The 18158-nt window shown below is 38.8% G+C and overlaps 1 protein-coding gene across 3 annotated transcripts in view; it reads right to left on the reverse strand.

The window, feature by feature from the left end:
- Positions 1 to 16269, reverse strand: part of tpk1 (thiamin pyrophosphokinase 1) — a 51465-nt gene extending 35196 nt beyond the window's left edge. The window contains exons 1-4 of one of the 3 annotated variants that reach the window (XM_028433445.1): positions 16215 to 16269; positions 14484 to 14653; positions 10740 to 10814; positions 3390 to 3459 (exon numbers count right to left, since the gene is read on the reverse strand). In XM_028433445.1, coding sequence (XP_028289246.1) covers positions 3390 to 3459; positions 10740 to 10814; positions 14484 to 14526 — 188 coding nt within the window. In that variant the 5' untranslated portion in view covers positions 14527 to 14653; positions 16215 to 16269. Of the gene's footprint in view, positions 1 to 3389; positions 3460 to 10739; positions 10815 to 14483; positions 14654 to 15633; positions 15919 to 15953; positions 16063 to 16214 lie in introns of those variants that run through there. The other 2 variants (XM_028433447.1, XM_028433446.1) reach the window with 2 other exon arrangements.
- Positions 16270 to 18158: the final 1889 nt, after the last annotated feature.

Below are 18158 nucleotides of genomic sequence, written 5' to 3' on the forward strand. Positions count from 1 at the left end.
TGCTCCCCTCCCTGTTCATCCATCTCTTGACTTCTTATCCTCTCGGAGGATTTGATTAGATGCACAAATTAGACAAAATGCAATTTTCATTTGAAACAGGCATGATACTAGGTTGGATTTACAGGAGAGCCAAGGGGGTGTCAGCTCTGATAAAACAGCCTAAGCCCCCTGTGTAAGCAATTTCAGTACACATTTGGTATATAAAAATAATTCCTTTCATGAGGTGAAAGGGTTTATGTTGCTCTGTGGTGCTGAGATAATTAAATTACATCCCTGTAATAATGAATATAAAACAGGGTATATAATTATTTTAGGTTTTTTTTTCTTAATTTATTGCAGAATTGTTGACATAAATAATTATTAGACAGTGAGTTTCCAACTGAAAAGCCTATGGAGGTTGATATTGCATTAGAAGTCACAGACCTGCATTAGTGACATACTTAGATTATTGCTTGGTGATGCTCACCTCTCTAATGGTTAGTGACAAGTTGTTTATGTCAAATTACCAGCCTCATCATGTGAAATTTATATAACCATGAATCCACAAAGTGTCTTACCCTTGTAACAGTAAGTGGATTAAATATTCAGAGGAATAATCCATCTCACGATCTCTTTGTGCTCCTGTCCTGGGAGACTTTAGAGTATTCGTGCCAGGACATCCAGACTGTGCAACAGTTTCTTTCCTCGGGCCATCAGGGAAATGAACAAACTGCCCAAGCTGCCCTCCATTCTTTCAGTTGATAACAAGAATGAACAAATGCTCATGCACCTAACACTGCAATCAGGGTTCTTACACCCTGCACTTTATATGACATATCCAGCACCTTGCAATTACCTGTGCTGACCTTGGACGTTTGGAAATCCCACCTTAAATAGATGAAAACTTAATGTACTTTTTGTCTTTAAACATCACATAGACTAATGTCCAATCACTGTCACTTGACTCATCATGAGAGGCAGAAAGCCTTTTGCCTGAAGCGCCCCCTCCTCTCTACCTCCCTAATGTCTACCATTAAGGCCGTTTTGACAGAAAATTACGTGGTACCATGTTTTGTGTGCGCCCACTCTGTTCCTGTGGCAGTTCAGCGGAGACTGTGGAGGTTGACCGGAAACTTTTATTATCCTCAACATTTTTTTTCTTCAGTGGAAATACAGTCACGGTCAAAAATGTGGGAAAATTTGCAAGCAAACTCTCACTTCATCTATTTAGGCTGTCACTTTTTTCCAATCCATTTACATTTCAAAGGAAACTGTAAGAAAATTGTAACACTGCGATTTTCAGTTTTGGTCTGCCCTCCAACACAGCTTCTTTGCAGACAGATGAAATCCCTGAAATTCTTTTTTTCTAGCAAATCTGACATAACTTACATCTTCACCAGCACAAATGCAGAAAACATGGTCAAAGTGATGACAGCACATAGACCACAGAGCACTTTGGCTGGCTCCCCTTTTTGAAACTAGAATTTAAAAGCATGCCTTTTCCAATGAGGCAGCAATTTCTAGTATCGCAAGAATTTGGGAAGGAGTGATCTTTTCATGAGTCTGTTGATCTGTAAGCTACAGGTTTAGACGTGGAAACTTGCAGCAGCCCCTGCTCTGTGTGCATCTGATTTTTTTTATTACTTTAGTACTAAATATTTGGAAGCATGTTTGTATATTACTTGGGGTAAAAGTGAAATCCCTACAATTTATAAACACACACAACTCTTAAAAGCATCCACTGCATCTTTATCTTGGTTTAAAAACATATATTAAAAAAACTCTGTCTTCCTTTAGTCATGTTTTTCTCTGCTTTGTGCATATCCTTATGCCTTCTTCTATGCATTACACTGGAGAATGTTGCAGCTCTTGTCAGTGCTCTGGTTCTGTTAAGATCTCATAAAACTCAGCTTTGATTGATCACTTGCATCTCTCTATGTTCCTCCTCTCCTCTTCCTCTCTGTAGTCCATTAGTTATGGTAATGTTGGGTTAACTACATCTTAACTTGTGGATGATTGATTTACACATTGCCACCCATAAAAATACCCCTCCCCCCTTTCACCCCGTACTCTCTCAACCACCCATGTGTAATGTGTGACTTTTCAGGATTCAGATTCTGTTAGTGTTGGAAGCAGCCATGCTAAAAGGAAGGCCTGGCTGTCGGCTCCACCGCAGAAGCTGCTGACAGAGCTCAGGCTGGAGACTCAGAAGATGAATCTGCCGTGTCACACAAATGCGGAACTATGAGCGATGCCTCTGCCATCAAGGCTAAAACTCACACTCCAATTATGCGTTTGACAGACAGGGTTTCTGCCAGTTTGTTGCAAGCCCAGCACACCCCCAGGCCTCAGCAGAACCACACAAAAAAACAGGAGGAAAACACGTCACTGTTCTTCAGTGTCACTTTGCATAGAGCGATGTTTGATGCCTCCAGCTATCACAACCTAGCAAACCCAACTAGCTAGCCAGGACCAAAGATTTTAGGATATTGTCAAGAGGCAACCGATTTGAAGTGAATTGAGCTGCGTGCCTAACCTGGCATACCAGAACAGTTCTTACAGAGAGCCATTTAGGAAGCATGAAAACAGCAGGCACAAAAAGGAAATGCTGTGTGACTGGATGAACCCCCGAACCACAGGCCATCCACACACCTGGAACACTTCCATTGTGCATGTAGTTTCTAGCAAGACAACTCTTAAGCCTAGCAAAAAGAATTCTTATGTGGTCTCACAAGTCTTGTGCAACAACACAACTGAGGGTTCTTAGGATCTAGTGAGCCAAGAGACAGTGTTTAAAAACACTTTCCTGCAGTGTCCCTTTGCATATGCATATAAGATGCATATGAGAGCCCTGCCCTAGTGTTCAAGTTAAACATGAATGTCCCCAAGTGACATCACTTAGCCGAAATGTCTTCACCTCAGATGTGTACACCGAAAAATCATTGTTACAACTGCAAGCACATGCACAGCCAGACATGGACACTCATACCATCCCATTCAGACCTGACAAAATACACTCTCATGCTCACACTCTGGGCGTTAATGTGAAAGCCTCAACACTTCAGGGACCCAGAGATCCCCAGATCCATCTCCGTCCTGACAGCAGTCGTCCATTAGGCACACAAGCACAAAAAAAATGCTGCTGAATGCACACCCACACTACACACACGCTCAGCACTCATGCATAACGACGGTGCATTTACTCACCTGGGGTGAGCACACATACATGCACACACACAACCAGACCACTTCAAGGCCATTTTGTGCACACACAAAAAAACCTTTTTGAGTAAAAAAAAAAAAAAAGTGTACACTTCCTTAATATAACCTTTATCAAAAACAAATAGCACAAACATTTGAGTAATAACACCAAACAACTAATGCAAATGTGGACACAAAAGCAGACTCACCTGTCATAATCTCCAGCAGTGACACTGTAAAGGCGATTGGCAGCTCCATCAGCGCATGCCCTCAAAAGAGCTACAGAGAGACAGACAGGGATACTTTAGCCTTTGTAACTGAAGTGGTTGATTTTAAATGAAGCTTCAAAATTCGTTTGAACCTACCCAAGGTGCTATTAGATATGAGCCACTTCTAACAATACGTGGTGTCAGTAGGAAATGTGAGGAAACCCAGACTCACAATAAAATCTGTAATAGCGACCTTGGTCCACAATGAAAAAACATTAGTTTTACAATACACACCACACTTGTGAGATACCTATGATTTCTGTGGGCTATTCTTTTCCAACAGAGTGCAGTTAAAGCTGGCAAAAGTCTATCATTCTGTGGTGCCAGATACAGTCAAAAAAGGTACTTTGTTAGGTCAAAAGAACATTGTTTGCACAGGGTTTTTGTGTCAGAAAATGCCTCAATCACTGCACATTGGCCCACTTATTACACTTTACTACTGATTTAAAGTGGAATTAAATGTACTGAATTTATTAGCAGAATTGACCAGTCAACCATACCATTAAACTTCCCTTTTAGAAGTTCATGTTGTACTAGACAGATTCTCAATTGGAGCCTTATAAATTAAGATATATATCATCTAAAAAAGCCACATCACACAAGTGACATCTTTCCACTGTCGCTCCTGATAAATCTATCACAAGCTTTTTCATTATCCTGGCCAAGTTTACTTCCAAAGTGTCTCAAGAGTTTTTAAACAAATTTACAGAGAAAAGAAAAGACATGAAATGTGCAATTTAAACTCAGCACTTTGGACAGAAACATTAGCAGTCCCAAGGTTTCTTGTTAAATAAATATACTTCAATCATAGCAAAAATCTTACAAATACGTTCCAAATTAGTTCAAAAGAAGCCACCTTTCTTCCAATGAAAACAAAAGAAGTGGTGTGCTACACAGACTTCTGGTTCTAAAAAACAATATAACCCCTTTAAAGTTCAAGTTCGAGAATGAACACATCCTTTCAAATGATGCAGTTATTTGTCCTTCTTAAAATGTTATTGCAGTTGCAGTAAATTAGATGCAAACTATTTGCAAATGTATGCTCTTTCATGGCTTCTATTCTATTCAAAGTGAACAGGCAGCCTATTTTTTAAAGAGCCCTTTTCTGTTCAGGGCTGTTATGACGCACATGGGGGAAAACTTCAAAGAATCAGCCCGACTTTTTCACTTGCACCTTGTTTAAAACTAAATAAAGTCTGCACCAAAGAGACGGGCAACACTTGTATGCACGTTTTCTGTCTTGTAGGCTTTCCAGCTGTGTCCATTCCCCAAACCCATAGTGTTTTTATACTGCATATATAACTCTGTCTGAACTCTAGAACACAAATTTAACTCGTACTTGAAATAATTAAGACACAAGCATCACCAAGCTCTATGAATAGCGCCTTAATGTGTTTAATTATTACTGATCAACAATCTAGCTGTGCTCATCCTAAGCTCTTACAAAGAATGCAGATGCAATAGCAACGATGTAAATAAGACACTTACACTGAAGGTAGTGCTTTTATTCATAACCCTCTCCACCTGCTGCCGATGTTTTGCGTCGAGAAATGATTGGAATGTAAATGACTCATTATCTCTGACAGAGAGCAAAGGCTGGGAAACTTTTCAAATGACAACTTCTTGAAAAACAGTGAAACTTTTCTTTAAGCCTGGTGACAGGCTGTAAAGCTATCAGTCATTATCGGCACACACACACACACAGACACAGAATAATTTTCAGACTTAAGGTTCTAGAACAGTTACTTCTGTCTGTCAATCATTTGCTCAGCACTGTTTGCATACCATTTAAGCACAAAAAACGCACACAGCTACTGTAACTATGAGAACATCGATGTGATTGATGTAAATCTACAAACATCATAAACATCTTTTAGATGAATTACATTTACGGTATCACACGAGTGATCCAAAATTATTGTAGGTTACAACCTCTCGTTGTTACATTTTTTCTTTAAACCAGTGATTACTGAAGCTTTTTATAGTGCAACCACATTTCAGGGCTTAAATGCAAAAAACCTCTGATAAAAGCACAAGAAATAATTTTAGAAAATACCCAGACACATTTCAGGTTTGGAAGACTGATTTCAACACCTGTTAGTAAGTCAGTTTGTATGATTGATATGATTAAAGTACAATAACTGAGTGATTGATTGATTGACTGATGTATTAACTTTCCAGTGATGTAGTCCACCAACTAGCTATAACAGTTTAATGAAGACACCGTTCAGCACCACCATCTGCTCAGTTTAGGATGCATAATCTGCTACATATGCTGTGGACAAAGCGGAGTATTGTAAATGTTGGCACTGGAGCGTGCTCTGTGGGCAAACTATGCAAGGCCACCTTATTTAAAGGAAGAAAAACAGCATTTGCAGCATTTTTGCTCTGTGTTTTGTTCATATTGGACAACACACACACACTTTTCACGGTGTACATATTTATGAAGCTTCCTGGTAAATGAGCAGTGATGCTGCAGATCATTGTGTCCTTGTAACTACAACTGTGTTAACTGTGAGAAGTGTTAGGATGTGATTACAGCCATTAAGTGATTAGGAAATAACATCATATGTCCAGTTCAAGGGCAGCAGCGGCTCAATGGTAGAGCAGGGTTGTCCAATAACCAGAAGGTTGGTGGTTCAATCCCAACTCCTCCCTAATCATTGTTGTGTGTCCTTGGGAAAGGCACTTTACCTGTACTGCCTCCAGTGCACTCACTGGTGTGGTGCTCCTTGCTGGTCATTGGCAGCAGCCTTAAGCAATTTCCCTCTGGGAAATTTTAAAAATAAAATAAAATATATTGAAATTAAACTAGATAAAACTACTCTGTGTCACATGTGTATAATGAACATTTTAAGTGTATTTCGCTGATGTACTATTTACACACAACAGGTCAGGCTTATTCGAAACTTTGATGATGTTTGAGCATCTGCCTTTCTAGATCCCCCAATGTCTCATTTGTCTTCATCAGAGATCATCTCTCCATCTGCACTCCATCCAGAGGCAGAGAAGACGCAATTACTGTCATTCTTCAACTGTAAACATAAATAAATGGCTGGCTGTTTTTAAGCAGGCCACAAATGTAATTGTCTAATCAGTTCCCTCTTCTTGTCTTTCTCCTCACAGCATTTGAGTCTATCTTAACAGAAAATCATCAGTGTCTATGAATCCTGGTGGCAATATGATGAGAGATGAGAGGGATGGCAGATGAAGTCAAGAGGATATGACCTTGTAAATAAACTGGACATCATAATCCCTCCCAGCAGGCTTCAGAATTATATCCTTGTGTCACTCACTTAGCTAGAGATAGAGATAATAAACACTTAACTTGTAATTTTTGTGCTTTTTATCAAGTGTTGATGCTGAAAAGGTAGAAACTACACACACACGCTTGCTGTGAGGTGTATTATACAGCAGGTCTGTATTGATGTGGTTTGCAGGCAGGATTAATACCTGTCAGGTTGGGGCTTTAGCACAGTACAGGAGAGGGCAAACGGTCATGAAGAGCGGTGAAAAGATTATTATCCTTATTATGATGCTGTGATGCCCTCCCTTCATCTATCAGTCCACCTCTCTCCCTCCATCTGTCACCCGGTCTCCGGATCCACTCTGCTCTCTGCACCTTTCCATGAATTTGATTGATTTCCTACACAAACATCTCATTTTCTTTCACTACAGCTGCACTCTGCCAGTCTTTACTCCGCTCTGTCCTTCTCAGTGTTATTCTACATAGCACGATTTTTGGAGCTTTTAGACACTAGCTAGATTTGAGTTGTCTTAAGATTTCAATCTCCACTAACAACTACTCCTTTCAGCTTTGTTTGACATGTAAATACAGTGTAGGAAGTGCAGTATGAGACACATGGCAGCCACCTCATCTAACCAGCTAGGTTGAAGGGTGATGTTCACAAACTTCAAGCAAGCTGTTCTGTCAACAAATGATGAAATGAGGTACTTGTAGTCAAAACAGGATAGTTTTTTTTATTTGGAGAGAGTCACCTTCACCGATTGCATTATTGAACTCCCTTGTTTGTGTTGTGCAGTGAGCAACTGATCTCAAAGTACGTAAATGGCTGAGTGATTGAGTGAATGAGTGAGTGGGTGACTGATGGGCGATACGAGTGAAAGGGTGCGTGACTGAGATAAGCAGATCCCACTTCACAACATCACACTCAGCAGCACCAGTAAATGAGTTTCTCTTTGATCAGTGTTGCAACCTTGTAGCCTCCATTGCTCCTGCGCTCCCTGCTGCTCTACCTCTCCCACAGGTGATAGAGGGGCCTTAGGGGCAGCACATCAGAAGACCTGAGTGCTGCGTGTCTGCGTGCATATCTGTGTAAGACTGGGTGTTCTGTGTCTGTAAGGGTGGAGTTCTGGCTACGTTGCCTCCAGGTGAATAACCATCTGGAGAGTGACACACACTCAAGACACGCTCATGCGCACACTGACATCTGCTCATCCCATAAACAACATTAAAAATACATGGCTTATCAAGTGAGGAAAGATAAACTTGCTACAAGCGTGTTTACCATCAAACTGTGAGAGATCTGAGATCTGCCATTCACACACAATCATCAAGCTGTCAAAACTTCTTCAGGTCCCATGTGCACTGCTGCCAAGAGCAAAACTGATCAAGAAAGCCTCCCAATTTCTGACATCCAAACCACAGCATTGCTTGTGGCACTTCAGAAACCACCCAAACACTCGCTCTGGAACTTTTTAACCCAAGTAAGGGAGCAGATGCCCAAATCTTTTTTCTTTTTCTTTTTCTTCAAAGTGCATCATGCTGGCAAGGCAGTCCACAACTCAAATAATGTCTAGACATGAAAAAAACTACTGCTGTATTTAGGGGGAAGGAAAAAGAAAGGGAAGGTTATTATTATTATCTTCTGTCTTTTTTTCCTTCTCCCCTTTTCTTTTCTCTTTAATTTGTTTTAATTATCCGACAAGTGGAAATGTTCATTTCATATTATTTATTTTCATTTCGTGAAACTTTATTATTATTATGATTATGTTTTGCTACCCTTTTTTCTCGTTTTCTTTGCATTTTTATTAATTTACGGTTGGTTAATTCATCTTATTATTACTTGAAAGCTGTACTACTATTAATGTTGTTGATGATGTTGTTATTATTTTTATCATTAAAGTATCACAACATCACTGCACAGCTCATGCACAGTGGAGAGAGTGACCAAGTCTGTGGTTTATAGACTCGCTAGCCAAGTTTAATCTCTCCTCATGCTTGTAGAAACAGTTCAATTCAAAATTATATATATATCTATACATAAACACACACACTTATTGACTACCTTAACATAGTACCTTAAGACTCTTTAACTCATGCTGCAGGCATCCTTTGGTGTACATTCAGATGGGAGGATTGTTTTGGTTAATGTCATTAAATATTTTCCAGAGATCCTCAAGTATAAAAATCAGGAGAGCAGAAATCTGTTTGACTGCTGTGCGATGGAAAGAGCGCGGGTGCCTCTCGGGTTTTTGTCTAAGTTGATAAGAATATCAAAGCCGGGTTCATTAATATAAAGTGGTTTTAATCACAAGTTTGCCTTCAAAGTTGTTTTGTTTACTAAAACCTCTTCCCTGATTACATAGGTGTGTGAATTCCTTTATTAATTAGTCTGCGGGTTCATGAACCAGTGATCCAGGACACTTCTATTCATGCCGTCCTTGATAAAAACAAATGGACGCTTGACAAATTTAGCACAGTTTGATTCTGTGTTCGGGCTCTGATAACATCGGGTTTAAAGAAAAATAAAGTTGTAGAGTGTAGGTTGACATGAAACTGTCTGGTTTGCATATTTAATACATCACAGTCAAGTACCATACCCATATGCATCAATGCATCTCATACACCACACCTCAGAGAGTCTGCAGTGCTACAAAAATGATTTTTCATCTTTTAACAATGAGCCTTTCATGCCTGTTTTTGAGTTTTCTGAATTTTTATGTTTTTTCCTTTATGAAGGAAGAAGTGTTCATAAATAATTTTATGTTCACCAACTACAGAAAGCGGTTTGAATCAAAGGAATTTTCTTCATCCCAGAAATGGCAGCAAACCTCTGACAGCAGGTTGCTGATATGAAAGCAGCAGAGTTCTATTCATCACTAATAATAATTACAGATACAAATGTAATTGACCAGGTGCAGAGTTGCCTCTGTCCTCGACTATTCAGACCATTTTCTTCCCATTGATGAAAGAATGTGTGAAAGGCCTCTGATTTCGGCGGTTGCTGTAACACTCTAGGTGAGGCTGATGGTGGATTTGTTATGACTGGAATGTCCTCATTCTGGCTCTTTGGTCAAGTGGAGTTATTTCATCTCACTCTACTACACTATCTACCACTTTACACTCACATTATTTACCAACCATAAATCCGTTGTGAAGGTATTCTCATGGGAATCATGTGTCATCGTTGCTGCCCTGGTGTCATGTTTACATCTCTGTGGCTCTGGGCTGGAGCCAATAAACAGCTTTGACTACTGCAGACCTTGGAGCACCTTAGAGCTGAGCTCCATTTTCCCATTGCAGACAAAAGCTACATGTTCAAAATGGATTTTTGTTCAGGATAAATGGATCTTAAGAGTTTTTAAATCAGATTAGAATAAAACAGAGTGTACAGCTGGCAAAACTCTACATACTTTCAAAGTTTAAAAAAAAACTCTCCCACAGAATTCCTTCCATATTAATGTAAACCTAAGTAAGACTTTAATGCAAGCATGATTATGTTATTTCAAATTAAATATGCTGAAGAACAAAGTAAAAAGAAACAAATGTGACTACCTGACTAAGGTTTAAACTGCATAGCTTATCTGCTATAAAAACATTAAAATGACACCGTATGCTATTAAACTAATGAACGGCCTCCTAAACCCTTTAACTCTACAAGTTAAAATGGTGCAGGTCAATTACAGTAATGACACGCCTGTGGAATCCTCCCTGCACTGCTCTACAACAGAGGTTTTAAGAATGGAGTCAATAATTTATAGGGTACAAATACATTGTGCATCTCTAATAGAAATGCTTATTACTTTAAATTACTCTTGATTTTAATAATTGTTTTGCTCATGCAGCCACAGGAGTCATTAAAAATAAATTTAAAAAAAGCACCGGTGCAGAAGGGAGAATCATTTTCACTGAAAATTTTAAGAAAGTGTGTGAGGAAGGAGCACAGTGGAAAATGGAGTCTGACAACAACTGAGGAACCCATGCTCGGGGCACAAAGATGTACATGGATTTAAGTGATTATAGGGGCTTTATAATGAGATATCTACCTTTACTCCAGAGGATGTGAAGGTAGTCCTTATCCAGAGGCTGGTTCAGAATGATCAGACAGATTTTCTGTGTGCCTGCAAAAGAAAACAGACGAACAAGAGGAAACGTGTGAATCATATAATCAGAGAGAGAAAGAGGCTGTCGATAAATGGAGCTTAACAGCCTATTGGCAAAAACGACAGTGAACATATACATTAACATGTTCAAACGACACCTTTTAAATACAGACTGCAGGCGGTTATTGAAGGCAGTGAAGAGAAAAATCAAAACAAAGCCACAGTAATGAGGTCATTACCGCAATCCACATGGAGACAAGAAAATAGGGAGGATTAAAAACAGAATGCATTTCAAACAAGCCTTTTTTTTTTTTAAAGTTCAAAATGTTTCCCACTCAATACAATTAAACTGCAAGTGGTTGGTTTGCAGCATCAGAGGAAACCACAACCTCACTTGAGCACCAACAGTGTGTCCAAGTCTGCCATTGATTTCTGAAACTGCTTTCTGACTACAGCACTCTCCTTGACCGGGTCACAATCGATGTCCTTATGTTTTGTTAAAGAGTAAGGGAACTCTGTGCACTTAGGTTTACACATGGTTTAATATTTTCTCACCTGAATCACATACGTTGTCCTGGTTACATACACATACTATTCAAGACCCTTAGAAAGGCACATAACCTGTCGGCACACATCTACGTTTGTCAAACTCTGCTGCATTTCTGAAAACCCATTACTTCCTCCATCAATCTTGCTTTTTAGTTTTGTTTTCACCCTGCTACTAATGCAGATCCCCTGACTAATACTTTGAATTGCCATTTATCTATCTGCAGGAAATGGAGAGGGAAAAAAATTGAAAACCTTGCATTCACTGACAACATAAAAACTGGTTAAAAATAAAAAAGCCTTATTGGACCAAACACTGAGGTGCAACCTCTCCTTCACACTCTCCATTGCTTGCTCATTTATCTTTCCCTCTCATGTCTGCCCTTATGAATGATTTCTCATCCATTTTTAAAGTCGCCTTTCAAAGCAAAGCCAAAATGCCACATCCAAGATGAAGCAACTATTTATTAATGTACTTTACACACAAAACTGATATTGAATAAAGGTTGCATGTTTCCATAAAAATGTTTTCTGATATCAAGCAGTCCAGAAACAAAGAAAAGAGAAGAAGAAAAACAGAATAACAAACACTTTGGGTTTATACCTTATACCTTTGGGTTTGTGACTTTGTTGCAGCAGTGAGCTTGATGTTGTTAAAAAGTTCACATCACTGGAAGGTCATTTCCAAATACGAAAGACAACCCCAGCCGAGTATGGTTTAAAAAAAAAAGAAGAAAAAGAAAGGATAAGGAGGCGACATGAAGGAGGAAGAAAAAGAAAGGAGGACACACAAGAGAGGTGGGAGAGATGGAGGAGGAGGAGTAGATTTGTCAGTCTTGTCTCTTAATTGGGTGGAGGTGTACAAAGAACAAAAGACGAACTCAACCAGCCGTGACTTTTCAGATAACCCTTCGTCACACAAACACACGCGCAAGGAGGTGCGTGGCCTTTTGTGCACTCTGTTCAAAGAAATGTCACCTTGGGATTCTTTTAAAGTGCCAGACAGCATAAATACCACACACACACACACACAAACACACACAACAAATCCTTAACAAACAGATATTCCAGGAATAGGTATTTATAATTAAAACAGTGAAATTTTAAAGACGTTCTGTGCACACTGGGGATTTTAAAATGCAGACATCCAGGGGCTGTTTTTATATTCTCCTCCGAGAGTCTAGATAAGTATTTCTTGCAAGAGATTAAACCAAAGACGAAAATATATTCTAAATTTAAAAAGGGAGGAAAAGAGTTTCAGTATATTGCACAGTTGGGGAAAAGGTTTTATAAGTGCATGACACATCTTTTACCTCTGATAGCGAGTGACAAATCTATCAACAAAATTGTATCATCTGGAGGACGAGGTCTCAGATTTGCTCCGTTCTGGCACTGTCTGGGGGATTTTCTGTGCACCCTGTGAAATTCTCAGACTAAATCCTAAATTTGTAGTGTTAAAAAAACTCAAAACTTTAACCTGATGATGCTTAGATAAGGTGTTTGTTTCAATGCATGCTTCAAAACAGACCCAAGCTGCTCTTTCGCTTTTACTGATTTTTCCAGCTATAGAACACACAATAGAAAATCAACAGCAGTTTAAGTCTCCACGTAAGACAATTCAGACAGATGTGTGAGAATGTCAAGTGTATACAAACATATACCCACAAGCACACAGCCCAATTACAGTGGCATCTCCAGACAAGAAAGAAGAATACAGTGATTTGAAAACCTCCATGTCAAACGATGACAATGCACCCTTATTGTACACATACTATTATAACAGCACATGACACAGCCTCCTGTATTATTCCAACAGCATGACTGGATAACAACAGGACACGTTATGTTATTTACTGTTCATTAACTGTGTCTGAGAACTGTGAAAAAAATAAATAAATAAATAAATTATACATTTAAAACTGCTTTGAATGGCCGGGTGTTTTTTTCCCCCAAACAGACTATGGCTTACCATAATTATGGTAATGATAAAAAAGTGGAACAGGTCTAATATAAACACTAAATTTGATTTTTTAAAAATCTTCTTGGCACTCCTTGCATTCCTAGAGTCATGCTCTTGTTTGATACGTCTTTGTAAAAAAAACGCTCGAAGTCAAAAATAAAGAAGACATGCAGCTCGAGATAATGCAAAACCTCAACTATTCAAAAACATGTCAGGTTGGAGGAAAGTGGTTAGACCGAATAAGACTCTTTTATGAATGCTTAATGCACCAAACACCACAGGTCAAAAAGTGTATTTTTCTAACAGTCAGACTTCAAATTCATTCATAAGATGTCTTAAATCTATGTCATTATGTGTTCTCAAAAGAAGACGAGGAAAAAGAACAGAAATTACAATAATTATTGAGTTATTATGAGTCTAAAAGATAAAAAACTACATGGAAATATAACTGTGGCTGTAAGAGAAGAGAGAATAAACAGCATATGCTAGCTGTCTGTTCTACAGACCAAACAATCCCCTTGACCTTTACTACAGGTCTCGGTAAAACCTGGCCGTAGGCTCAAAGTCAGCTTCTCTACCCCCACACTCACACCACCAGGGAGCTCACATAAACCTTGAGCCAAGAGCTGTGGCTAAAGGCTGCTATGGCCAGCTTCCTCCTCAGGTCTGTAGGGCAGCCTGTGTTGACCATCTGGAGACTTTCTTTATTTAGGAGCATCAGCAGATACAGAATATGTCAAATTATCACTGGAGAAATGAAACTTGCTGCAGCACTGTGTCAGGCTGCCTTTGGAGAAGAGGCAACAAATGTACTATAGGCTGACATTCTAATAGTTTTTTTGTTGCACCTTTATTTTTAAAATTTCTATTATGCAACTATGATGAAAAATACATACATATGTGCTGTTGTCATGAAAACTACAGTGATCCATTTCTGAATTCTAATTCCCCTCAGACTGCTTCTGTGTGTTACAATGGGAGAAGCAGAGGGAGGAAGACAAGTGTGACAGCGATGCAACTGTGAATTTTGATCAAACGCATACAGATCACACACACACACACACACACACACCAGTGTAGCTTATGCATAGAATCACCATGTGAGTCTGTGGACCTGTGTATTTGATTGATTGCGTGCATGCGTGTTTGTGCCTGGGGAATGTGTGTCTGAAAGGCAGTACCTGAAGGCAGCAGGCAGTCCAAAGGCGTGAACTCTTCATCCATGGTCAGGATCCACAGGAGCTCGACTTCAATCAGTCAACTCACTTGGAAGTGAAGAGGGATGACACTGTTGCTACCTCTTCTTGTTTTTATCTTATTTTCCCCCTCCTTCTGTCCCTCGGTTTTAAACCTATCAAAGAAGTCATTTAATTTTCCAGTGTTTCTCTAAATTCCACTTCATCACCTGCCTTCCTCTGGGTTATTAACCCCCCTTAAGGCAAAAGTGAAAACTCTAACACACACACACATGCCAGCATCATAAAAAGTCAAACTTGGAATATTTCAAGTTGTAACTAACAATAATTTAAATGATCAAAGAACCTTTGTTAAACATCTCTGCACAGATGTGCCATTCACAACCAACTTGTGAAACAAGTGTGAATAAAAATATAAAATGTTTAGCACAGAAATGGATCAGAAATTATATCATGTTCTTAAAAAATAGCTTAAAGCAGCATCATGTACAAGAAAAGTCTTAAGTTTTAAATCCTTTGGTCAGATAGCAACTCACCGGTAAACAAAATTGTTAAGACTTGGTTAGTTGTGTTTGTCATCTAGCAATACCAGTTCTGAACCTATTTTAAATTGGCCATAACAAAACATCTCCAGTATCATAATTAAAATATATTGAAACTATTCAAAGTTAGACTAAGAAAAAAACATTTTAATTAAACACAAAACAAACACACTCAATATATAAACTAATTTAAACTGGAATAATAATTGAATAATTATTGTAATAATAACAATAATTGATAATAAATTTACAAATGATAAAAACCCATAATAACTAAAAACTTAATGAGAAACTATCCTGCTTGTTTAAGTGCATTAATAATTTATGAAATGTCTCAGTGAAACAGGAAATGTCTCTGTAATAATTTAGAATATGCACAGCAGATGCAAAAGCTAATAATTTTTTTTAAATTTATTTCAGAGGGCAGAAATTAACAAAATAAATTAGAATTCAATTGTAATTCATAGTTTAAGAACTGCACAAAGTCCAAGGAACTTGATGAGCAATAAATACCACATGGTGCCAAAGGTTTACACACATTTTGTTCTTAGCCCATGTAAGAGAAAGAAGAAAAATCATGAAGCATACTGCACCTTTCAAACACCCCTCGACCCTGCTGTCCAACCAACAAAGCAAAGTGTGAGTGAAAAAGCTCTGGTTACAATAATACGTTACCCTTTACCAACAGGTTACCTCCCTCAGTACTTATCAGTGCCAGCCCTCCTACATGGCAGCGCTGGTATCAACACTATCTTCAATACATATTATTAATATTCATGGTTGCATGGTGGTTTATATGGCTGAATGCACCTCGTGACGCGTTCACCGGCACAATTACATCACTAAAGATTCAGAAGTAATTTTAATGGTAACGGACCCTATTAAAGTTTTCACGTTACATATTAACACAAACCTCTAGTGGGAAGTGGACTTTGACATCGTTACGTGCAGTTTGTTCTTTCATTTTCACAACATTTTAAACCAAGCGGCAGCAGCAGCTATGTGCTAACCAACTCTGCTGCGAGCCGGACATTAAGCCGGTTTTTAAGCAGAAGCCGAACATTTTCCACAAAAAACAACAAGAGCATCAACTTCGCATTTCACTACTAACATGCCGACTCCACACTATAAACCTGCCATGGCTAGACTTTGTAATAATTCAACAAAAACTTACAGTTAGGCTGCTTCCGACATTGATGTATAAACAGTCAACGAGCGCACACAAAGATGGAACCCGGCAGGCTCGAAGAGGCTTAAATTTTTTATGGTGACACCTAGAGGCGAACGGTGGAACAGCGCTTTCTTTGTACATTGCTTTTAAGCAGTCCCAGTGGTTTTTAAGGAGACCCAAGGGTTTTTGCAGTTTAATTACACTAATGCTGTAGAAATTATGCCAGTATGGGCGATTAATTCACTCTTTAGCTTCATATTTTTATCAAAATCTTTATCATCTGAATGAAGTTTATTATGTTATTCCTCATCTTCTGCAATGAGTCTCTGCAAATCAGAATTACCTGTCTTTTGTATTGTTCTCTATGAATGATGTTTTATTCAATGCGATGGCACTTTATGTCATATCATACACCTATCTCTAGATCAGTGAGCATGGAAACCATCTAAGTTGTAATGTTTGTCAACCCTGAACAATTTAAAAAAAACAAATAACTCATCCTGCACATGGAGGTGTAGTTTTAAAAAAATAGTTTTAACACTGTGTTCACAACACTTATGACCACCTACTTAGGAGACAGAGAGTGTAATCGCTTCATCCCACCTGCACAGCTTGAAATGTGTCATCCTTGCTGGGGGATAATGGTTCACATTGAATTTATAGCACACATATATACACTCTGTGTGAGTCAGTTCATGCTCTGCAACTCAAACACAGGCGCACCAAAACAAAAAACAAAAAACTGCAGGCACATCAAAAAAAAAAACTCAAACAAAAATACACACACAAAACACACACAGGTAAACAAACATCAGAAGCACACACACACACACACAAGCTGTAGACTGATGGCTTATGCTTCAGATAACTTCAGACAGCAGTAGGAGCAGTGTAAAGTGCAAAGCCAAATCTCTCTCAAGGTGAATCCACTCCGGAGGCTCGTTAAAACAAACGTTCTTTCATCAATCAGCACTTGTCCTGTCTCCCTGACATATTACACGTGGAATAAACACTCTCCACACACACTTTTTGCGCAGAAAAGCACAGGCTGTGCACACGCGTGCAATGCATGCTATGGGAAGTCATTCATTCTGTGGGCATGCATTATAAATACGTCTATGAATAAATTCCAGGCTGAGTGCATTCTTCATTGGCAGGGATTTTTTTTACAAGCCCACACCCCTTGAATGTTTGATCAGATCTCTCTTTCTCACTGCTCGAGCTCACCCCTTCTTGTCAGTCAGACTCTCCAATATTTACCCCTTTCCTCACCTCTTTCCCTGTGTTTGGTCTTTCTTTATGTTTTCTATCCTGTACAGCTCCACCTTACACCTCACATCTTCTCTCTGGAAATATGATATATGTAACATTACTATTTGTGGAAAGTAATGGTTGTGCAAGAAAAAGTGGGTCAGCGGTGGATAATGCAGTAGAAGGTAGAAGCACGTGACCGTACATTAAACAGGTGACTGATGATTGACTTGCAGAGTATTCAACCACACTTACCCACCAGTGAGATTCAAGTTCTTGTTGTTGTTGTTGTTGTTGTTGTTGTGCTGCCAAAGCTTTTAAACCAACAGATGTTGTAAATCCTAAAGAAATCTTTGAAGGATCGGTGCAGCCATAAATGACACAGACTGTTTTCTGAATGTCAGACAGTGTAAACATCATGAAGCTTCAATAAAGAGCTGGAGCAAGCTGATAAAGAATACAAAAACAGTATATCCCATGACCATTTTAGACTCTTTTTTAAACATATCTGATGTATTTGCTTTTGATACATCGGAAGAGATAAAGCAACCTGAACATTTTCAATAATTTATTCAACAGAAATATTATGAATTTTAATATTCTGCTGTTGAAAACTGTACCTCCATCTTTCAGAAGAGGTCCTTCTGCAGCTAAAAGATGTTTTAATATATCAAGGAGACTCGAATCTAGGCCTTG

Source organism: Parambassis ranga, chromosome 20 (genome assembly GCF_900634625.1).
Source record: "Parambassis ranga chromosome 20, fParRan2.1, whole genome shotgun sequence".
In the NCBI taxonomy this organism is placed as follows: Eukaryota; Metazoa; Chordata; class Actinopteri; family Ambassidae; genus Parambassis; species Parambassis ranga.